The sequence below is a fragment of the Rattus rattus genome, chromosome 1 (assembly GCF_011064425.1).
Source record: "Rattus rattus isolate New Zealand chromosome 1, Rrattus_CSIRO_v1, whole genome shotgun sequence".
Lineage (NCBI taxonomy): Eukaryota > Metazoa > Chordata > Mammalia > Rodentia > Muridae > Rattus > Rattus rattus.
Window position 1 is genome coordinate 254,460,277 of NC_046154.1, and position 22,627 is coordinate 254,482,903.

A 22,627-nucleotide genomic window follows, 5' to 3' on the forward strand; every position below is an offset into this window, starting at 1 on the left:
TCCAGTCCAGAATTCTCCCATATTTACATGTTTGAGTCATCTTGCTTTCTCTGGCATGCTCCTCCCACACCCACCCCCAACTTAGCATCCAACAAGTCATTAGTTCTGCTAGTTTTACATATTTCTGAAATATGTAGCCCTGATCCCAATCAGGCACCACTAGGTGCTAAATTGCTATTTAATAAAAGAAGCCATAACTTCAACAAGCTGGCACCTCAGCCACCCATAATAAATTACCTTCTTTAGGTTATCAATGTCTTCTCTGCCCTTCTGGATTGTTGTTTTTAATGTATCGATCTTATTCAGTTTCTTCTTAAGTTGATTTCGACTATATTCAAGCTGAATATTGAGCCGAGTTTTTTGTTTTTCAAACTCTAATCTAGTATAATAAAGTCAAGCATTATAAGTGGTCAGAATGCATTGGTTATTTTAACTTTTTCTCAGATTAAAAAATGTATGTGTATTTGTGGATTTATGTACACCACATTTGTGCAGATGTCTACTGAGACTAGAGAGCATCAGATCTCTTAAAACTGGAGTTACAGGTGGTTGTGAGCTGCCCTTATATGGGTGCTGGGAATCAAATCTGGATCCTCTCTAAGAGCAGTAAATGTTCTTAACCACTAAGCCATCTCTCCAGCCCCTTTTAATTTTTTATAGCAAATTTCGAACATATATGTATAATGAAGCTATAATGAATCCTATGCAACTTACTCAATTTAATAATTATCAATTCATGTTGACTCTTGTTGACCTACAGTACCATTTTCAGCTTCTGGATTATATGAAGCAAATACCAGATACTAAGTAATTTCATCAGTAATGCTCTATGAAAGTGATTGTTAATTCATACTCATAAACTGCTATACCCTAAAAATATAAAACTATACTTCATGTAATCACTGTCATTGCCAAAATTTCCAATACTTTTTTTTTTTAAAACCTGGGGGTTGGGGATTTAGCTCACTGGTAGAGCGCTTGCCTAGCAAGCACAAGGCCCTAGGTTAGGTCCCCAGCTCGAAAAAAAAAAAAAAAAAAAAAAAAAAAAAAAAAAAACCTGGCTGTTTGCAAATTTTCTTCTTCCTTCGTTCCTTCTTTTCCTTTGTTTTTGTTTTGAGACAGGGGTTCTCAGTGTAGGCCTACCTGTCCTGGAAATAGCTCAGTGTACAGAGATCTACTTACCTTTTTATTTATTTTTTTGTGATAGAGTTTTTCTGTGTAACAGTCCTGACTGTCTTGAAATTAGTTCTATATACCAGGCTGGCTTCAAACTCAGAGAGATCCACCTGTCACTCCTTCCCAAGTGCTGGGATTAAAGGCGTGCACCACTACCACCTAGCAGTTGACAGTTTATTAAATCCTTTATAATATATACATTATGTGCTCATTTTTTCTTTAAGTTAAAATTGATAAGCTGAAATAGCTAGTGTGAATAGCTATTCATTCATAAACTTCAAAATTGAGAAATTAAGAAATTTCCGACATTTTCTTATTTTGACAGCTCCATAAACTCCAGTCAATTGGATGTCAGTTGGGTATGTTGGTGCATGTCTGTAATCTCAACACTTTGGAGGTGGAGGCAGAACCATAAACTTGAGGCCAGCTTGGATTACATACTTAGTAGTCTAATATTTGATATATAAATGGTTATGTACTATAAACTTCAATCTTTAAAAGCTACAAAAGAAAGGAAAATCAAATAAGTAGATGAAGAAATAATAGAGATTAATAACAGAAAAAACAAATCAGAAAAAATTCACGTCTTGGAAAGAATCTGTAACACTGAGATACCTTTAGTATGGTTAACAAGAAAAAAGAGAAATGACAAATCACCAATATCATGAATAAAATACATCAGCAAAGATGCTACGACTTTAAAAAGTATATTTTAAATAACTTTATGACAATAGGTTTGACAACTCATAAAATACACAAAGTTCATGAAAGATACAAACTTCCAAAGCTCACTCCAAAAAATACATGTACTTAGACAAAATGATGAATAACACTGTACATATTAAAAACATTTCCATAATGGTGGGTAGCCAGGTGGGAAGAAACTATCAATCCTATATACATATAGTTTCCTGTAAAAGGAAGATAAAAGACTGCACTGCTCAGGTTTAACATTGCCCTGATACCAAACACCACAGCAATATTAAACAAAACAAATATAGGTCATTACACTTAAAAAGACAAGAGAATTCCAAAGAATATTTTAGCAAATCCAAAAATATTTAGAAAGGATAGTTAGGTACATGATGACTAAATTGGGCTCATTTTAAGTATGAAAGGTTGTTGGACATTTGAAAATCAATATTAATTTATTACTGAAGCTTCTTAGCAGATTATCTTTAAAAACTCTAATTGTATAAGGATCTAAGTAGTTACCAAAGAAAATATTTTAGAAACTCAATTCGTTATAGTGAGAATTTCCATGAAGAATACTTCAAGTTGACAAAAGTATTTTTTTTCTTTTTTTTTTCTTTTTTTCGGAGCTGGGGACCGAACCCAGGGCCTTGCGCTCACTAGGCAAGCGCTCTACCGCTGAGCTAAATCCCCAACCCCCGACAAAAGTATTTTAAAGCTTATATATCTTACTGTAGAAGTCTGAATGCTTTGCCCTTAACACTTAGTGTCTGTCCTTACCACTTTCATTCCATATTATGAAGTTAGTGTAACAGGTAAGAAATAAGAAAAAAGCCAACTAGTCAGGAAGAAACTACACCTTTTTATTTATTGAGAATATGATTCTCTATGTAGAAACCTTAAGGAATCTGTCAAAGAGCTAAAAGAACTAATGAATTTAGCCAAGTTTCAGAATAAAAGATACGTTTAAGGAAAATTAACTTTAATTCATTAAAAAATTTATAATTTATGATGTGTGTGTGTGTGTGTGTGTGTGAGAGAGAGAGATATGTGTATAGAGGCAGATGTGCAACTGTGGTCAAAGGACAACGTTGTGGAAACTATTCTCCCCTTGAACCTTTATCTGGGATCTGGGGATTGAACTCACTCAGGTCACGAGGCTACATGGCATGTACTTTACCCACAGATTCATCTTGCTGGAATTACTATTTCAATATACTACCAACATACAATTTAAAGCTGAAATTTAAAAACAATTCAATTTTCTAAGGAACACAAGATATGAAATGCTTAGGAACACATGTCATGAAATAGGCATAAGACTAAATTTAACACTGAAAACTAAAGACTGTTAATAAGTGAAATAAAAAATTACCTAAACTGCCTTTGTATCTGCCTGCCTTTTTATCTTTCTGACAAACTGGCTCTGTAAGACTCAAAGTGAGTCTTAACTACTGGGAGCCCCCCCACCCCCCAAGTGAGACACAAGAACGGAGTTCAATGCAAATGCAAGAGGTTCTTTTCTGGCATGTCAGGGTCAACCTTCAATCAGCCCCTCCTGGCTAGTAACTAAAAGATCATAACTATACTCCTGGAAAAGATTCTGTCACTTCTGTCTTTGCAAAGCTTTGAAAAATGCACTATGAGAGGAGCTCTGGCATCCGTGAAAGAACTGGTAGAGGCAAATGACCGTGTTTGGAGAGTCTACCACCAAAATGATGGAGACAGTGCCTTCCACAAAGGCTGGGAAGTATCACCTAACCACTGGAGACAAAGTACCACAGTTGCTATAACTGGCAGCAGGAATAAGGCAAAATCAGGAAGCTTTGATGTGCTTTACACAGGAAGACTCGGAGCAATCAGAACCCACGTTTTGTCTGGCAGTGCAAGGCACTCCTTCATTTGTCCTACAACAGAGTTTTTTGGTTTGTATGGCAACTCTCAAGGTCACTTTGACCTAACAGATAAACACCCTTCCACACTGATTCTTCATTTACACAGATTCATAGACAGAAAACAATGAAACAGCTACATAATATAAAAACTAAGAAATGGGATCCAATGTAATTACTGCACGCTTGCATCAGCTTGGAGTTATGAAGGTGGAGCAGAATAATTTCAACAGAGATTCTGTGCCTTTCAAAGCTTAAAACTTTACTGTTGGCTACATACAGATAGTTTACCCATTATATTGTAAAAATGTAGAAACACTGTGGACAAAACTTGAGTCCTTATGATCATTCCCCATTTTGCTAGTTTAAATTCTAGTATATTATGTTTTCCTGTCTGTTGATTACTTTTAGATTTCGGTCAATTTATCATTATTCTGGTTTTGAGAGATGACAGTCAAATTCACTGGAAGGAAGATTGGAATAGATTGTCTCCTACAGAAGGATGGCTCATTGGCTTCCATTTTTTAAAAGTATATTTGAAGAATTTACTCATAACATTTTACACATGACTGAAAATGATGGAAAATTCATTCTGATGATTAAGATGCTATCTTATGCTTTATATCATTAACTTTAATTATAGGAAGACTTCATTAATATTTTAAAGGTCTGTTAATTTGTAAAATTTAAAAGTAACACACATTTGAAGAAGATATACAAATGGCCAATAAACAAATGGAAATGCTGAGGCTGGAGAGATGACTCAGAGGTTAAGAGCACTGACTGCTCTTCCAGAGGTCCTGAGTTCAATTCCCAGCAACCACAAGGTGGCTCGCAACCATCTGTAATGGGATCTAATGTCCTCTTCTGGTGTGTCTGAAGACAGTAACAGCGAACTCATATACATAAAATAAATAAATAAATCTTTAAAAAACATAAAAAAATGACCTAAAATATACAACATGTTTGTGGATCAGTGTTTAGTTGTCAATTCTTTTCAAGTTGGTCTCTAAATTCAATATGATCTGAGTAGAAATCTCACAAGTTCTTTTTAAGAATAATAATTGAAAACTGATTCTAAAATCTATGGTGAAATGTAAAGGACCTAGACCAGGAAGAAGGGTCATGACTCTTCTACACTGATGTACTCTCAGTCCTTAGGAAGGGTGCCTAGCACATGAAAAGCACACAGTAAATACAAGTTGAATGAACGAATGAACAGAATATGAAGAATTGTAGAGATTAACTGAAATATTGTTGATAAATTTGATTTGAGAGAAAACCTTTTTCTCTTTTTGTGGGAAGAATAAGGGGAGAGAAGGTCTCTCTAATGTAGCCCTGGCTGTCCTGGAGCTTGCTACATAGATCAGCCTGGCCTGAAACTCAGAGAGATCTACCTGCCTCAACTCCTAAGTGCTGAGATTAGATACATGCCGTTGCACCTAACAACATTTTTTCAAACACATGTATTACTTCTATATTTCAACATATTTAAATAGACAATAGAGATATATGGCACAAAATTCAAAAGATGTTAGATTAATAAAAAGAAAAATGTCTCTTTTTCATCTTAGCCTTCCCAAAGGCAGCCCTGACCATTTCTAAACACATACATGTACATTCCCTACTGGGTATCATTTTTGTCTCCTGATCTTCTTCATGCTTTTTGACATATAATTTAAGTTTTTCTATATATTTATATTTTATTTATTTGTTTGTGGTGTGTTTGTTTGTTTGTAGACAGTTTCTCCATGCAATAACCCTATCTGTCCTGGAACTCACTTAGCAGACTAGGCTGGCCTCAAACTCACAGAGATCCACCTGCCTCTGCCTCCCAGAACTAAAGGTGTGCACCACCACTGCCTGGCTTATTTTTAAATTTTTGTTTATGTGTCTTTGTATGTGTATGCTACATGCATATGGATGTTCACAGGGGCCAAAAAAGGGTGCTGTATGCCCTGGAGCTGAAGCCCTCCAACACCAGTGCTGGAAACTAAGCACTGCCCCTCAGCAAGAATAACCAGTAAACTTTGAGTGATTACTCTAGCCCCAAGTGATTATTTTTAAAATTTGCTTATGACACATTCTACTATTTTTATGTCTTTATTTTTTACATTAAGGTTTTGAGTTTAACTTACATTTTAATAAATGTAAGGAGTTAAAAAGGAATTTTATTTTATTTTATTTTATTTTTTTCGGAGCTGAGGACCGAACCCAGGGCCTTGTGTTTGCTAGGCAAGCGCTCTACCACTGACCTAAATCCCCAACCCCAGGAATTGAATTTTAAAATCACATCTATCTCAATGTGATTTATTTTTAAAAAATACAACTTTTGTCCACTGACATTAAATATTAAGTAGCAAATCTCTTCTTGTAGACATGAGTATATTTCAGAATTGTACTTGTGAGCTAGTATCTCAAGGCATATAATGTTTTAAATTTGGGGAACTATGGATTGGAGAGATGGCTTAGTGGTTAAGAGCTCTTGCTACCCTTTAGGAAGAGGGTTGAAGCGGGTCATGGTGGTGCAGGCCTTTAATCCTAGCATTTGGGAGGCAGAGTCAGGTGCATCTCTACATTTGAGGCCAGCCTAGTTAACAGAGTGAGTTCCAGGGCAGTCCAAGCTGCACCGAGAAACCCTGTCTCAGAAAAACAAACAAACAAACAACACCCCCACACACACACAAAAAAAAAAAAAAGAAAGAAAAGAAAAAGAAAAAAGAAGAGGGCTGAGTTTGGTTCCCCAGCACACACAGTGTGGCTTCTAACTGCCTTTAACTCCAGCTCCAGGGATTCTGACATTCTTCTCTGTCCTCTATAGAAAGTCTCACACATGTGCATATAACATAATATAGACATTCACATATAAACTTATATCTCTAACATAAAATAAAGAGTAATATGGGAATTCTATTCTCATTCCTCATTACTTTCCTTCACATTTTTCTTGTTTACTTCATATGTGATCTTTAGAATTAGTATATTTCAAAAAATGACCATATAGGTGGAATTTAAACTGTAGATTAACTTTGGAAGAAATCAACTTCTTTATAAAAAGACCTATTATGGTTTTCCTTTTTGTTCTAGTTACTAGCTTCTTCACCCTCTGTAGTATTAAATATGAAACTAAGGCAGAACGTATATATGCAAGGCAAATGTGATCAACTACCATGACATGAGCCCCCATAACTGAATACAGCCTCCCTCAAGCACGATTCCTTCACATTAGGAGATAGTTTTCTTTGCACGTACACCAATACTGCTTATCGATCTTTTAAACAAAAATACCTTTTTTGGCGTTGGGGATTTAGCTCAGTGGTAGAGCGCTTGTCTAGCAAGCGCAAGGCCCTGGGTTTGGTCCCCAGCTCCGAAAAAAAGAAAAGAAATAAAAATACCTTTTTTGATCATTTTCTTGCTGCTGTTTAACATGTTTGTTCTCAAATTCACGGATATTTTCCACACCAATTTCTTCACAGAAGTCTTGGAATATGTCATCTTCTACCTTTTAAATTATTTTAAAACAACTGACTTAATAACCACATTTAAAAAATAAACAAGCAGTGATTAAATATAACGTTTTGCTCGTAGTTTTTCATGAATTAAGCCAAAAGGAAATCACTACATTCAGCCCAGTGCTTTCTCCTTTTCTGTATAAACCATGTTCATCTGTTTTCAAACAAACTTATTATTCAGAAAACTACATGAAAAAGCTCATGAATTGGCTTTAATATTCACTATTTGATATAAAGAGGTAGATATTCTATTTACTTTAGCCATGCCAAAATATAATAGTCTATATTTTTAAAAACCTATCTGTTAAATGAGTAAACCTCTTTTTTTTTTTTTTTTAGGGTTCTTTTTTTCGGAGTTGGGGACCGAACCCAGGGCCTTGCGCTTCCTAGGCAAGCGCTCTAACCACTGAGCTAAATCCCCAACCCCATGAGTAAACCTCTTAAACAGTGAAAACAACTTGAGGTTAGAGCACAGTATCAGTAATAAATTCTAAAAAACTGGCATAATCTCAATCAACAAAGTATCTAGCCTCAAATACAGTAGTATTTTAATAGTAAATCATGTCGGAAACTTGTGGATTTTAGTTAAACAAGAATGTAATATGACTGATATAGCAGTAAACTACCACTAATCCTACTGGATAATCAAAATCATGGGAAACTACATAAGTTGGCTCTATGAGCCTCAGTACTGTCAGATCATACTTTATATTATGCTCTGTTCTGGGCATAAACAAGTACCGGTATCCAATGGATGACTTCCTAATCTAGTCTTGACTTGTAATTATATGTACACAGCCAAAAACCACAACTTTGGTCTAGAACTGTGTTCTATGTGCCATTTAATAACAAGTATAGTTTTATTACCTTGTCTATCTTATCTTGAAATTCTTCAATCTTTTGTTGCTGTTTGTTGATTCCTTCACTCAACATAGTACACTGAGAATCAATATTCAGTAATTCACTTTGTAGCTGAGATTGTTCCTAATAAGAAAAGAATTCTGCTTAATAACACAACTATTTTATTTTTTATATAGTAAGGCTAAAAACATGATAGATGTCTTTTACAATAAATGAAGAGTCCTTAGTAAAATGGATACAGGCACAGCCAAATAACATGATTAACTACTATAAAATTATCAAGGACTATAATATAGCCATAAACAAAGGATAAAAATATTTATAATTATGTAATGTTATACAAGCATCATTCTTAAAATTCTACATTCTGATATAAATTTCCATCAAATTTTTGACAAATTTACATTACCCGGTAAAATGTAGCAAGGTGCTTCTTTTTAATCATCTCTAGTTCATTCTGTGAATATTTGAGTCGTGTATTGGTTCCTTGTACTAATGCCTGTATTTGTTTCAGATCTGTTTCCTTGCGGAGCGTCTTCATTAACTCCTAAACAAAGAAATGTAAGAACATTTTACAGTGCAAGAGCACTTTTACTCTTTAGTGTTTTCATAATAAAGACTTACTGATTTTACATACAATCATTCAACATCTTCCAGTAAGAGACAGGGTATGGGGAATGTAGAGATGTCTCAGTGATTAAGAGGACTGACTGCTTTTGCAGACAATGTGAGTTCAATTCCCAGCACCCACATGGTAGCTCACAATCATCTGTTGCTCCAGTTCCAAGGAATCCAATGCCCCTTCTGGTCTCTGCAGGCAGGTGGTACACATGCTTATGTGCAGGCAAAACACACATATACATAAAAAGGAGTAAGGGTGCTGAAGAGAACACTTGATAGCTAAGAGCACTAGATGCTCTTACAGAGGACCCTGGTGCTCAATTCCCAGAGGGTAGCATATAACTGTGACTCTAATCCCAAAGAGTGTGATGTCCTCTTCTGGCCTTCAAGCAAATAGAATTTATGTGGCGAATATTCACAATCAGGCAAAACCGCTCATATGATATATATGTACATAGTAAAGCTACGTATACATACTCATATGATATATGTATGCATAGTAAAGTTTCTAAATAAATATTGTTAAAATGTATACATATATATGAGTATTTCAACACGCACATATATATCATAAAAATAAAATTTTAAATTACTGGGTGTGTAAAGTATCATTTGTCATCTGGAGTAAGACTACATAAACTTCCTCAAAAATTTAACACACTTTCCTACAGAAAATACAGGCATGAAAAGTGAAAAATGAGGGCTATCCCACCCAGTGCACATCATCAGTCTCTTTGGGGTCATCTGACACATTTGTAGAACATCTTCTTTGAGCTTGCCTTCTTCATTCCCTTCTGCCTACTATTTCAACCACAAGTAAATGAAACACTGTACTTTTACTGTGAACCCTTAAAATATATAAACATATAAATGTCCCCATACCTATTTCTTTCTGAGAATTTGTTTTGGAAAGATGGAATCACATGAAATGCGCTTTTCTGAACCATGCTTCTTTTGGTAATTTAAAATCTTTCTTTTGGTGGATGACTTCCAGAGTATGACTGCTCCAAAATTATTAAAATACTCTCTTAATAATGGCATCCATTGTTTCTCTAGTATTGGTGTTTTATTTCATGCAAGATATTCACTACAGTGAGACTGACTAGTTAGAGGTATTATTGCTTTTATATTTAATGTCTGTACGTAGTGGATAAATGTTCTTTTCACTAGGACTATGTATTGAATATTTCAACCTATTTATAAGAATAAACCAATCTCAATTTGTTTACTATCAAGAGCATGTCTTGACCATATGAATGTTGTCTTTCAGTCACTAATAGGATTCTTTGTCCAAATATTTTTCATAGTTGAGTATGTGTGTCTATGTGTACATTCCATGTGTTTCCTGTGCTTGTGGAAGCTGGAAGAGGGCACCAAATTCCCTGGAGCTAGAGTTACAAGTGAGTATGAGCTGCCCCACATGGGTGCTGGGAAACAAACTCAGGTCTTCTGCTATAGCAGCAAGATCTATCTCTTAACTGTTGAGCCATCTTGTATAAGACAGGGTTCTCTAGAGTAACAACTTACAGAATGAATCTCTCTATATAGAAAGGGGATTTATTAGAATGACTTACAGGCTGTGCTCTAGCTAATCAAACAGAGGCTATCTATGAAAGGAAAGCCCAAGAATTCGGTAGTTGTTAGTCCATGACGCTGGATGTCTCAGCTAGTCTTCACTATGTCCTAGAATCCTGGAGAAGTAGGTTCTAATGCCAGTAAAGGAATGAATGGACTTGTTAGTGAGGGTGAGAGCAAGTGGACAAAGAGTAAAGCTTTTTCACATCTTTATAAAGGCTTCCAGTAGAAGGTGTGGCCCAGATTAGAAGTGGGTCTTCCACTCTCTAAGATCCAGATTAAAAGTGCATCTTCCCACTTCAAATTGAGAAAAATCCATCATATGTGTGTTCTCCCTTTTTAGGTTTTAATTAATTCCAGATGTAGTCAGGTTGACAATCAAGAATAGCCATTACAAGTTCACCCTTTGTCAACCTGACACACATCATATCTTATGTCATGATTAATTTCCAAATGAAAACAATAACCAGGTCATAACTATGCCTTACATTATATAACTATCCTATTTACAACTGCAAACACATTATAAATTTAGAATAGGTAACGATGTCCTTTGAGGGACATTCTTCTATAGTCTTAAATTTAAATATGATAATCATCGGTATTCTCTTAATTGATAATACATTACATGATAAGGAAATTGAAAAAACAAAAACACAATCTTAACAGACTATGACAGAAATATTCATGTCGATTATAAACCTTGTTTCTGCCACTGATCACGTGGTCTTAGCTAGTATTTGTAACTACCTTCCTCTACTACCCTTCTGTATTTTCTCCACCATCAGCATGTACTTCAGCAGGTGCTGGCTCTTTTCCTGGAGGTAAAACTCATATCTTTATTCCTGATGGATCTTGTGTTCTTTGTCATCCTTCCTGGATTAGGTTGTTGCAGTTTCCCATTGACTTTAATTAGAGAACATGATAGCACCAAGAGACACCCTAAAGGATCTCCTACACTCCAGACATGATTTTTAACTCCAGTGTGGAGAAACAATCTAATTTCTCCATGGTAATTTGGATCAATCACCCATCCTAACACTGATACTTCTTTCTTAGCTTGTTGGCTTAAGGGATCAGAAACCCAAAAGTGGCTGGTGGGAAGAAGGAATCTGAGCTTCCAGTTCAATGGAACATTTGTGGCTCCTGGTAGGAATGCTCCACCACTCTGGAATCAAAACTTCTAGGCCAACAGAACTTAGGATTGTGAAAACAGAAAGCAAACGTTTTCCTAGTGGGTCACTGGGGGGTAATGAGTGAAATTATTCCCTTTTTCACCTCTTGATTCCTGTACTTGTGGATCCTGGTTATGGGAGAAAACTTATCACATACTGGAGATTGATTCAAAGCATATATTGCCCCTGGAAAATCTTGTCCCAGCTCTCCATGCTGCTGCCACATAATTGGCACTGTAACTGTGTCTTCAAAAGGCCATTCCATCTTTCCATCAGGCCAGATGCTTCAGGATGGTGGGGAACATGGTAAAACCAGAAGATTCCATGATCGTGGGCCCACTGTTGCACTTCTTTGGCTAAGAAATGCATTCCTTGGTCAGAAGCAATAATGTGTGGAATACCATGTCAGTGGATGAGGTATTACGGAAGTCCATGAATGGCGGGTTTGGCAGAAACAGTATGTACAGGAAAGGCAAATCCATAACCACAATAGATATCTACTCCAGTAAGAAAAAAGTGTTGTCCTTTCTACAGAGGAAATGGTCCAATGTAATAAACCTGCTACCAGGTCACTGGCTGGTTACCCTGAGGAATGGTGACATATCTGGCACTCAGCAGCAGCTGTAGCCAGGTCAGTCTTGGTGAAAGGAAGTTTCTGTTGTTGTACCTATGCATAACTCCCATCTCTGCCATCATGAGCACTTTGTTTATAGGCTCACTGGGCAATGACAGGAATGGCTGGGAAAGAGACTGACTGTCTACAGAATGGGTCATCCTATCTACTTGAATATTGAACTCTTCAGCTGAAGTCACTTTTTGATGAGCATTTACATGACACATAAGTATCTTCATATCCTTCACTCATTTGGAAAGATCTAGCCACATACTCCTTCCTCAGATGTCTTTCTCAACTATTTTCCAATCATGATCTTTTCAAATCCCTGACAATCTAGTCAACTAATCATTGGCTACAGCCCATGAAATCAATTAACAATCACACATCTGGCCATTTTTCCTTCCAAATAAAATACATTGACATGTGTACTGCCTAAGCACACTGTCAAGATTTCCCTTCGATGGTGTCTTTCAGTGTTGTCCCAGGAAGGGGCTTTCCACATCAGTAAACTATGCCCTAGTCTTCTCTTCCTCAGTTAACCAGGGAGGGCACATCCCATGAGACTATAGGGAATGCTTGGTGGTAGACAGCATTTTAACGGGAATAGAAACCATAGGCATTTAGGCAACTTCTTTTTGTAACTTGCTTGTGCCTCCAGAACCTGCGCAGACCCAATCATGTATATACAATTTCCATTGGGTAATGAACTGCTTCTACGTGGTCCTACATTTTGAACTAGCCGGTCAGATAATACACAGTTATGATCAGCAGTTCAGGTTGCATGGTAACTTGGTGGTCCATTGTCAAATACTCAGTTTCCACTAAGACTCAATAGTAGGGTAAGACCTGACTTTCAAAGGTAGAATAGTTGTTTGAAGATGATGGTTAAACCCTTGCTCCAAAATCCCAAAGTCTCTTCTGAAATTCATCTATAGGTTGCCAAAGGTTCCAAATAGTATCACTATTTGTCACTGACACCTTAAGTACCATTGGGTCTATAGGCTCATATGGTCCAAATTATAGAGCAGCTTGGACCTGTTGAAGAGCCTTCTCCTGTTCCAGGCCCCCGACAAAGCTAGCAGCTTTCTGGGTCACTTGTTATATTGGCTTTCTCCAGAATCCAAATTGGCCCACTAAACACTGTTTTTTTCCCCTGGGTGGGAGGGGCCAGGTACAATAACTTATCTTCACTTTAAAAGGAGTATCTCTACATACTTCAAACTGCTGGACTCCTACAAATTTTACTGAGGTAGAAGGCCCTTGAATTTTGGTTAGATTTATTTCCCATTCTCTGATGCACACATGCGGTTGCTACCTTCTGCTAACTTGGTCCAATTAATATAATGTCATCAATATAATCACCAATGTGATATACTGGCATAATTTATATTGTTATAACATTGATATGAGAGATAAACTATCAAGAGGCCTTTAAGCAAAGTTATGGCACAGGGCTGGGCAGTTAATATATCCTGAGGTAAAATATGCAACTGAAAGCAAATTGCTTCTGGTGGTCCTTATGGACAGGTACCAAGAAAAAGACACTTTTTCAATAGCTGAAACTACATACCAGGAGATGTGTTAATCTGTTCAAGTAAAGATACCACCTCTGGTACAACAGCTATAATATAAGTCGCTACTTGACTGAGTGATTAAGTTTTTGCTAGTCAACTGTCATTCTCCATGAGCTATCTGTCTTCTATACTGGCCAAATAGAGTTAAAGGGAGATGTGGTGGGACTTCCACCCCTTAATCTTTCAAGTCTTTTATGATAAAACACTAATTTCTGTAGGTTTTGCATGGATGTGATTCTGTTTTTGATTCTGTTTTTGATTCACTGTCAGCCGGGCAGTGACAACTCTAAAGGCTTCCATTTAAACTTCCAACCATGGGTTGGGGATTTAGCTCAGCGGTAGAGCGATTGCCTAGCAGGCACAAGGCCCTGGGTTCGATCCCCAGCTCCGAAAAGAAAAAAAAAAGGTGTGTAAACTTCCAACCATAATAGCCCTCACACCACAGGTCAAAGAACCAATGTGAGATTTCTGCTAACTGTATTGATTCTAATTATATATCCTAGGATATAACCACAGGATGAGTTTGGGGACCCACTCAACCTCCAGTGAGTCAGAGTTAAGTCAAAACTCTATTAATTATCTGATCTCCATAAGTTCTTATGTTAACTGGAGGGCTATAATGTTTCTTGGGCTCTCCTAGAATCAGCATCAATTCAGAACGTATACAACAGACCTCACGAAGTCTGGTCATTTTATTTCCCCGGTAGACAGTTTGTTTTTTAAAAAACTGTATGAGCTTCCATATTAAACATACAATCTCAGTAATGGCATATCAATACACTAAGCCTGATCCAGTTTGTGTTCCTTTGACCATTATTCCATGAATTAGCAAACTCCTTAAGCTCTTTATTAGTGTAGTGCACTTCTTCATGGACTACACTTTTACCTCTCCTCTAGAACCCTGCTTTGCCTTTAGTCTGGTTATAGATCTAGAGGCAACTTTTTTTTTTTCCGGAGCTGAGGACCAAACCCAGGGCCTTGCGCTTTCTAGGCAAGCGCTCTACCATTGAGCTAAATCCCCAACCATTAGAGGCAACTATTAATGAGCTCCAAAGGACACCAGTATAGTCAAAGATAGAAAAGGCAACATTTCAAAGGGTGGCAGTATATCTTCTGCAGAAAGTGGATCAAAGTTCTCAGCTTCAATAGGGTTGAGTCCTCATATACAACCTATTCCAAATTACAGGATCCCATTCTTTAACAATTAATGTCCTTACTTTAATTGCTAACACCCTTTGAGGCTGGGACTTGAATTTTTGCTATAATCCAACCAACCTTATAACGAAAACTGTGGTTTGATTTTTGCAACTTGAACTCTGTGGCTTCTGAAAAGATTCTCTTTCAGGAAACATTTAGAGATCTGTAGACTGTTAATTAATACATAACTGGACCCAATTAATTTTTATCACTAAGTCCATTGTTGTCCTTTACCATATTCTGAGATGCTAGAAGTTTGTTAACTTTTTCTTAAAGTTCATAAATGCATTTGCCAATTTATCCAGAGATAGTAGGAGCAACACATCACAATCATAATTTTTCTTATTTTTCCACAAACTGTCAAAAGTTTTGTATACAAAGTCACCAAATTTGTTGCAACTCAATATTGGTTTATCAGGGTAGTCAAATGCATTTGTCTCCTTAAGTTTGTAAAATAGTTCACACTATGGGCTTTCAGTATTCTCCAAGCACCCAGAGGCTTCAGTAACTATAGGTGCTAACAAACTAGAAAGCTTATTTCAGATACTTAATATATTATTCATTCTTATAGTACTGTTGCTCTAGAACCAGCTCTGACACTAAAATCTGTATTAGGGTTCTCGAGAGCAAGAGAACTTATATAATGACTGTCTATCTGTCTGTCTACCTGCCTGTCCGTCTGCCTGCTTGTCTGCCTGTCTGCCTCTCTGCCTGCCTATCTATCTATCTATCTATCTATCTATCTATCTATCTATCTATCTATCTATCTATCTATCTATCTATCTAAGGGATTTATTAGAATGACTTATAGGCTGGGATCTAATTAATTCAACAATGGCTGCTTATGAATGGAAGATCCAAGAATCTAGTAATTCTGCAGTCCATGAGGTTGGATGTCTCAGCTGGTCTTCAGTATACAGAATCCCAAAGTAGGCTCAATGCCAAGGGAAGAATAGACTTGCTAGCAAGGTGAGAGCAATTTAGAAAAGTCTGGAAAAGATCGAAGCTCCCTTCTTCCATCCCTGGTATATTCTTCTAGCAGAAGATATGGTTCAGATTAGAGGAGGCTCTTCCCACATCAAACATCTGGGTTAGGAGTAGATCTTCTCAATTCAAATTAAACAAAACTCCCTCGGGTTGGGGATTTAGCTCAGTGGTAGGGCGCTCGCCGAGAAAGCGCAAGGCCCTGGGTTCGGTCCCCAGCTCCGAAAAAAAGAAAAAAAGAAAAAAAAAACAAAAAACTCCCTCCCCAGTGTGCCCTCCATTTTTGGACTTTAATTAATTCCAGATGTAATCAAGTTGATGACCAAGAATAGCTATCACATATCTCTTCAGCCCTAAACCAATTACTCTCTTAGTTGGTATTTTAATTAGACCTAGATATAAATTTTATAAAATGCTTTTTTTACACAGAAGCATATAACTTTTCCAATTACATCTTGGGTTACAAGTAAGTCCTAATTAGGTTTTATAATGCTGTGATAAAACAACATGACAACCGGGTGGTGGTGCATGTTTTTCTTTAATCCCAGCATTCAAGAGGCAGAGAAAGGTGGATTTCTGAGTTCCAGGACAGCCTGACCTACACAGAGACAAACAGTCTCAAACAAAACAAATCAGAACAAAACAACCAACCAAAAAAACCCACTATGACCAAAAACAACTTGAGGAGTGAATGGTTTATTTCATTTTACACTTATAGGTAATAGTTTATTATTGAGGGGTCAGGGTAGGAACTCAAGGTGGGCAAGAATCTGGAGGCAAGAACTAATGCAGAAGCCATAGAAGAGTGTTTACTGGTTTTCTCCTCATGGCTTACTGAGCCTGCTTGTGTATAGTACACAATAACCCCAGCTCAGGGGTGGCTCTGCTCACAGTGAACTGTGCTTTCTCACATCAATCACTAATTAAGAAAAATACACTGACGGGGTTGGAGACATGGCTCAGCAGTTAAGAGCACTGATTGTTCTACCAGAGGCCCTGAGTTCAAATCCTAGCAACCATATGGTGGTTCACAACCATCTGTAATAAAATCTGATGCCCTCTTCTGGTGTGTCTGAAGACAAGAGATAGTGTACTCACATGCATAAAATAAGTAAATATATATTTAAAAAAAAAAGAAAGAAAAATACACCCGACACCAGTATGGTAAGAACATTTTCTCAATTGAGTTTTTCTCTTCCAAAACAACTCTGGCTTATGTCAGTTTGTTATAAAACCAATCAGCAAAGTGTAATATCAAAAAGAAAATACATGTTTTTAGAACAAATTTTAGAGTCATACATATTTTCTTTTTTTCTTTTTTTTTTAAAGCTTAAAGATTTATTTATTTATTATATATAAGTACACTGTAGTTGTCTTCAGACACACCGGAAGAGGGCATCAGATCTCATTACAGATGGTTGTGAGCCACCATGTGGTTGCTGGGATTTGAACTCAGGACCTCTGGAAGAGCAGTCAGTGCTCTTAACCACTGAGCCATCTCTCCAGCCCCATACATATTTTCTTATTACATTGATCAAGATTCTATATTGACATTTTATTTAGAAACTATACCCTTGGAGCTGGAGAAACTGCTTAGAGGTTAAGAGCACTGGTTGCCATTGCAGAGGACCTGGGTTCTATTCTCAGCACCCACATGGTAGCTTACAACCCTCTGTAAATCCAGTTTCTAGAAAAGAATCCAAAGTCCCCTTCTAGCATCTTTGGGTATCCCTTACATGTATACATGTACAAGTACACACATATGCATGCACAAACATAAATAATAAAATAAATCTTGTAATAAAATTTTTGAGAAAGTGTCTCAATATGTAGTTCTCCCTAAGAGCTCACTACGTAGATCAAGTTGGCCTAGAATGCACAGAGATCTACCTGCTCTGTTTTTGCCTCCAAAGTGCTAAGATTAAAGGTGTGTTCTACCACACCCAGCTAAAATAAATCTTTTTTTAAAATGTGAAGAAATTCTATACCACATATAGGAATAAGTACTAATTTAGTTATTATATAAATAACTTAAAATAGGTAGTAATACTTAATACAAAAATGTGTATAGGAAGCTGCATGTGGTGGCACATGCCTACAATCCCAGCACTCAGGAGGCAGAGGAAAGTGAGGCCAGATTTGTCTACACAGTGAGTTCCAGGATAGCCAAGTTAGCACTTGTCTCAAAAAAACCACAAAAGAAAAATAAAAAGGTACAGTTAACAAGCAATTTAAAGAACTTATTTTAATACGAAAAAGTACTTAGTTTTTGCATAATTATTTTCCATAATATTTTATAATTTTTACGATGAGGATTTACCTTTAGCTCTTGGACGAGTTGGTTTCTTTTATCTCTTAGACTGTGTAACTCCTTCTCATCCCAACACAGAGCTTTGTGCTTTAAGTCACTTGACCCTCCTGAGATTACTCCAGATTTCAAAAACAGTGTTCCATCAAGTGCTACTGCCTGCATCATAAAAACATTTTACCTTAGAGAAATGTATTTTAAGATACTTTTTGCAGCTGAGATTTTGTGGATGTGAAAAACACTTCCTAGGCAAGTGGTAAAGCACTTGCCTAGCAAGCGCAAGGCCCTGGGTTCAGTCTCCAGCTCCGGAAAAAACAAACAAACAAACAAAAACAAAAAAAACAACAAAAAAAACACTTCCTGAACTTTACTAATAAAATACTGATTTTTAAAGGAATACAAACCACAAATATAAAACTTATTTTACTAAAACTTGGCAACATATTAAAAGCCACCATACAGGTTTAAAATAAGCTGTATATTAGGTCCAAACATACATAATACTGAGACGCAAAAATCATATTTAATATTAAATCATTTGCAATACATAATCCTTTGTTTTGGAGATTCTGACATATATTATCAATAGCATATTACGAAAATGACTTAATAGCTTTAGGATATTCCCAAACAATTGTATTCTCCAAAATAAATACAGAATGAAACTTGAGTCAAGGTATAAAATTATCCAGAGTTTAATTCACTCTAAGTGAGTGCTTTAATGAAATAAATTAATCAATTTTCAACATTTTATAATGTTTCTACTGAATTAGAATAAGAAATGTTCCTGGCCTTAGCCTCCCAATTGCTTTCCTAAGAGACAATAAAAATACATATATAAATTCTTAGTTATTTCCCTGAGAAATATTTGCATGTACAAATGCCTTCAGGCATCATACTACACATTAGTGTACATTTGTCAGGGTGGGTGTAAGGACAAAAACGTAAAGCCACAGTCAAGCATACTAGACGAGCACTCTACCCTCTCAGCTTTACATAATGTTCTTTTGCTGAGATATCTTTTTTCCTTAGATTTTAAAGATTTAAACATTTGTGTATGAATGTTTTGATTGTGTGTGCCATGTGCATTTTTGGTGCCTGTGGAGGCTAAAAGATGGCATCAGATTCTCTATAATTATGAATACAGGACTTGTAGATGGTAGTGTGCATGCTGAGAATTGAACCCAGGTCTTCTGGAAGGCAATAAGTGCTCTAAATTGCTGAGCCATTTCTCCAGCCCTGTGAGAAGCTATGTTTTTTGCTTTGTTTTGCTTTTGAGACAGAGTCTTATGTAGTTCAAACTAGTCTGAAATACACTGGATAGCCAAGGATGACCTTGAACTTCTGACCCTCCTACCTCTGCCTCCCAAGTCCTGAGCTTACAGGTGTGTGCCACCATGTCTATCATAATTGCTAATTTTACATTATACTGTTTGTAGGTATTGTATGTAATTTATGTGTGCTATATATTTAAATAAACCAGACTATTTTGTAATGTCATTTGAAATGTAAAGTTTTAAAATACAGAAGTCTATAGAAAATCAAAAGTACAAATTGAAGATTAAGGAGTTTCTGTGAAAATGTGGTATCTATCCAAATCATTTTACTAAACCTAAAATACAGAAAATGTTTTTAAATTTCTGAAATACTGTTGATATGCAAAGAAACCAGAATAAAATTTTCAAATACTAAGAACATGTTACAATATGAGATAAAGCATGTTGTTGTGAACAAGAAATAAATTGTAAATATGAGTTAAATTAAGGGACAAATCACCTTATCTTCAAATGGCCTTTTAAAACTGAGTTTATGATCTTCAAAAATCTATTTTAAGGGGCTTGAGAGATGGCCCAGTGGTTAAGAGCATTGGTTGCTTCCAGAAGACCTAAGTTAGATCCCCAGGATCCACATGGAAGCTTACAATATAATTCCAGTCCCAAGAAAGCTGATAACCTTTTCTGGCCTCCATGGGTACTGAGCACACATATAGGGCACAGATATACATGCAGAGGCAAAACACCCATATACATAAAATAAAAACCTATTTTATAAATATACAGCATTAATCATTTTAGAAAAATGCTAAATTTAAGAATGGAAATTCTCAGAAGAAAAGTTATCTTGTACTGATTTTTGATACTAGACATTCTAGATAACTGTTAATTGTTCATGAAGTGGCTACCACTTGCTGAGGATTATTCCCTAGGCATTCTGCAGCACAATGCTTGATGTCACTTAATGTAAGCTTCATAATTATAGTTATGTATTATTAGTATTATTAGTATTATATCTCATCAGTTTTAGATAAGAAAAATTAAGAGTTCAGGAAATTACCTAAAGTCACATAACTACTTACTGTATAGCATCACCAGTCAGTCTTATTTCATGGCTTATGCACTTAAGCAATGGTATACTTTATAAAATAAAAATACATAATTACTTGGGCAATAATTTTAGCATTATTCAACTAAATATAAATTGTCCATGTAAGAAAAAATATGTATTTGTGTGTGTGCATGTATGAGGATATATGTGTAATGTGCATGTATGTAGAGGCCAGAGCAGGATATGGGGTCTCATGTCTATTGCTCTCTGTCTTACTATTCTGAGACAGTTTTTCATTAAACCAGAAGCTTGTTATTTATATTAACCAGCTAGATCTTGGGATCCAAATGTCTCTACCTTCTAATGTTAGAGTTACAGGTATGTTGAGTCATGCTTGGTTTATGTGAGTGTTATGGATTTGAAATCAGGTCTGCATGCTTGTAGAGGAAGCATTCTTAGTCATTAAGTCATCTCCCCTGTCCCTAAAATATTTATTTTTAAAAGAAAAATTACTCCCCTGAAAGATTAGTACTCAGTAACATCTCAACTGTGCCGTTTAAATATAATTGTGTTAAGCTTCAGTGTACAAAGTATTCCCATTAAGTCATCTAAGAACAAAAACTGTAAAGTAAGCAACAAAAAATCCTTCCTGCTCTTTAAATGTAAAACAATGCAGGGAAAATACAGGGATCAACAAGGACATTTATTCCACACAAGGGGGAAAACCCAAATGCCTTAGAATACTGAAATAAATCAAATTTCTAAAATACAATGTGTGATATAGAGAATGTTACAGAAATGAATTTTTACAAAACTAAACGGAAGAGCTGAAGATGTACTTGGTTGGCAGAGAGAGTACTTGCCTAAACATCCAGTGCCCTGAGTTCAATCTTTAGTATCTGCAGACAGGCACGATAATGCACGTCTCTGATCCCAGCACTTGGGAGGCAGAGGCAAGGAAAGCATAGTTATCAGTTATCCTTAGCAATATAACAAGCTCAAGGCCAGTCTGGGCTACATGACCCTGTCTCAAAACAAAAATCATCAAATGAAAGCATCTTAGGCTTCCCTATGCTGGTTTTCCTTATTAAAAAGAACATACTAGTAAAGGGGCCGGTGAGGTAAAGACCAAACTAATGAATGAATGAACACACTTCAACTTAGTTGGAACAGTGTTCAGGTCTCTCACCTTTCGTCTTTCAGGTCCACCAAATGCAATATGTCTTGCCTCTTCCACAGTCTCACAGACAAGGCCATTTCCACAAACAAACTGAATCACTTTCTTCAGCTGAGGAAACTGGGTCTTTATAACATCGATCATCATCTTACAGCCTTTAATTTCCCTTAGTCGTTCATTGATTGGCTTGATCTGAAGGGTTTAAAGGAAAATTGGTATATTAACAACACTAAAATAAAAACCAAATGCTTTTTATATTCTTTCCACAGTATAGCCAAGGCTTGATAACATGTTCTTCTAATGCAATGCACTTGCAGTAAAAACATGAGAAACTATATCCCACATTATGACATGTAATATTTTTCAAAAATAGGAAAACTTCATCAAAAGCCACAAGAAAGAACTTACTTCTAGATTCAACTGCCACTAACAAGTTGGAACAGAACAATGAGAAGTGCTTTGTGTTCTTTACGTCATAAAGCATAGTGGAATACAGTAGTCACCTAGGTATGTACCCAAAAGCAGCACAGATCTAAAAATGAGATTAAACAAAAGCCCTCTAGTTTGAAATGATTAGGGTACCCTTCAGATTATAGATGTACTTTCAGATTTGTCTACAAATCATAAATATATCTGCCACATATTACTGAAAACTAGCAAATATAATCTCATTTCTGTTAAACAAAAATCCTATGTATATTAAAAGGTGTGTCTGTATGTACATGGAAACAGTAGATATATACACACATATATACATACATATGTTCATATGGCCTGAGTGTATAGAAACCTCTTAAGTAATATTTAAGAACTGTGTACTAAAAGGAAATGTTCCTTTTATAATATATTTCTATATAAGGTTATTTTTTACAGTTATTTATTTATTTATTTATTGATTGATTGAGAGAGAGAGAGAGAGAGAGAGAGAGAGAGAGAGAGAG

The 22,627-nt window shown here is 36.1% G+C and overlaps 1 protein-coding gene across 1 annotated transcript in view; it reads right to left on the reverse strand.

Annotated features, from left to right (window-relative positions):
• Positions 1 to 22,627, reverse strand: part of Smc1b (structural maintenance of chromosomes 1B) — a 62,512-nt gene that overhangs the window by 20,401 nt on the left and 19,484 nt on the right. The window contains exons 11-16 of the mRNA XM_032890901.1: positions 21,699 to 21,878; positions 18,197 to 18,343; positions 8,544 to 8,681; positions 8,141 to 8,257; positions 7,157 to 7,263; positions 238 to 379 (exon numbers count right to left, since the gene is read on the reverse strand). Coding sequence (XP_032746792.1) covers positions 238 to 379; positions 7,157 to 7,263; positions 8,141 to 8,257; positions 8,544 to 8,681; positions 18,197 to 18,343; positions 21,699 to 21,878 — 831 coding nt within the window. The remainder of the gene's footprint in view (positions 1 to 237; positions 380 to 7,156; positions 7,264 to 8,140; positions 8,258 to 8,543; positions 8,682 to 18,196; positions 18,344 to 21,698; positions 21,879 to 22,627) is intronic.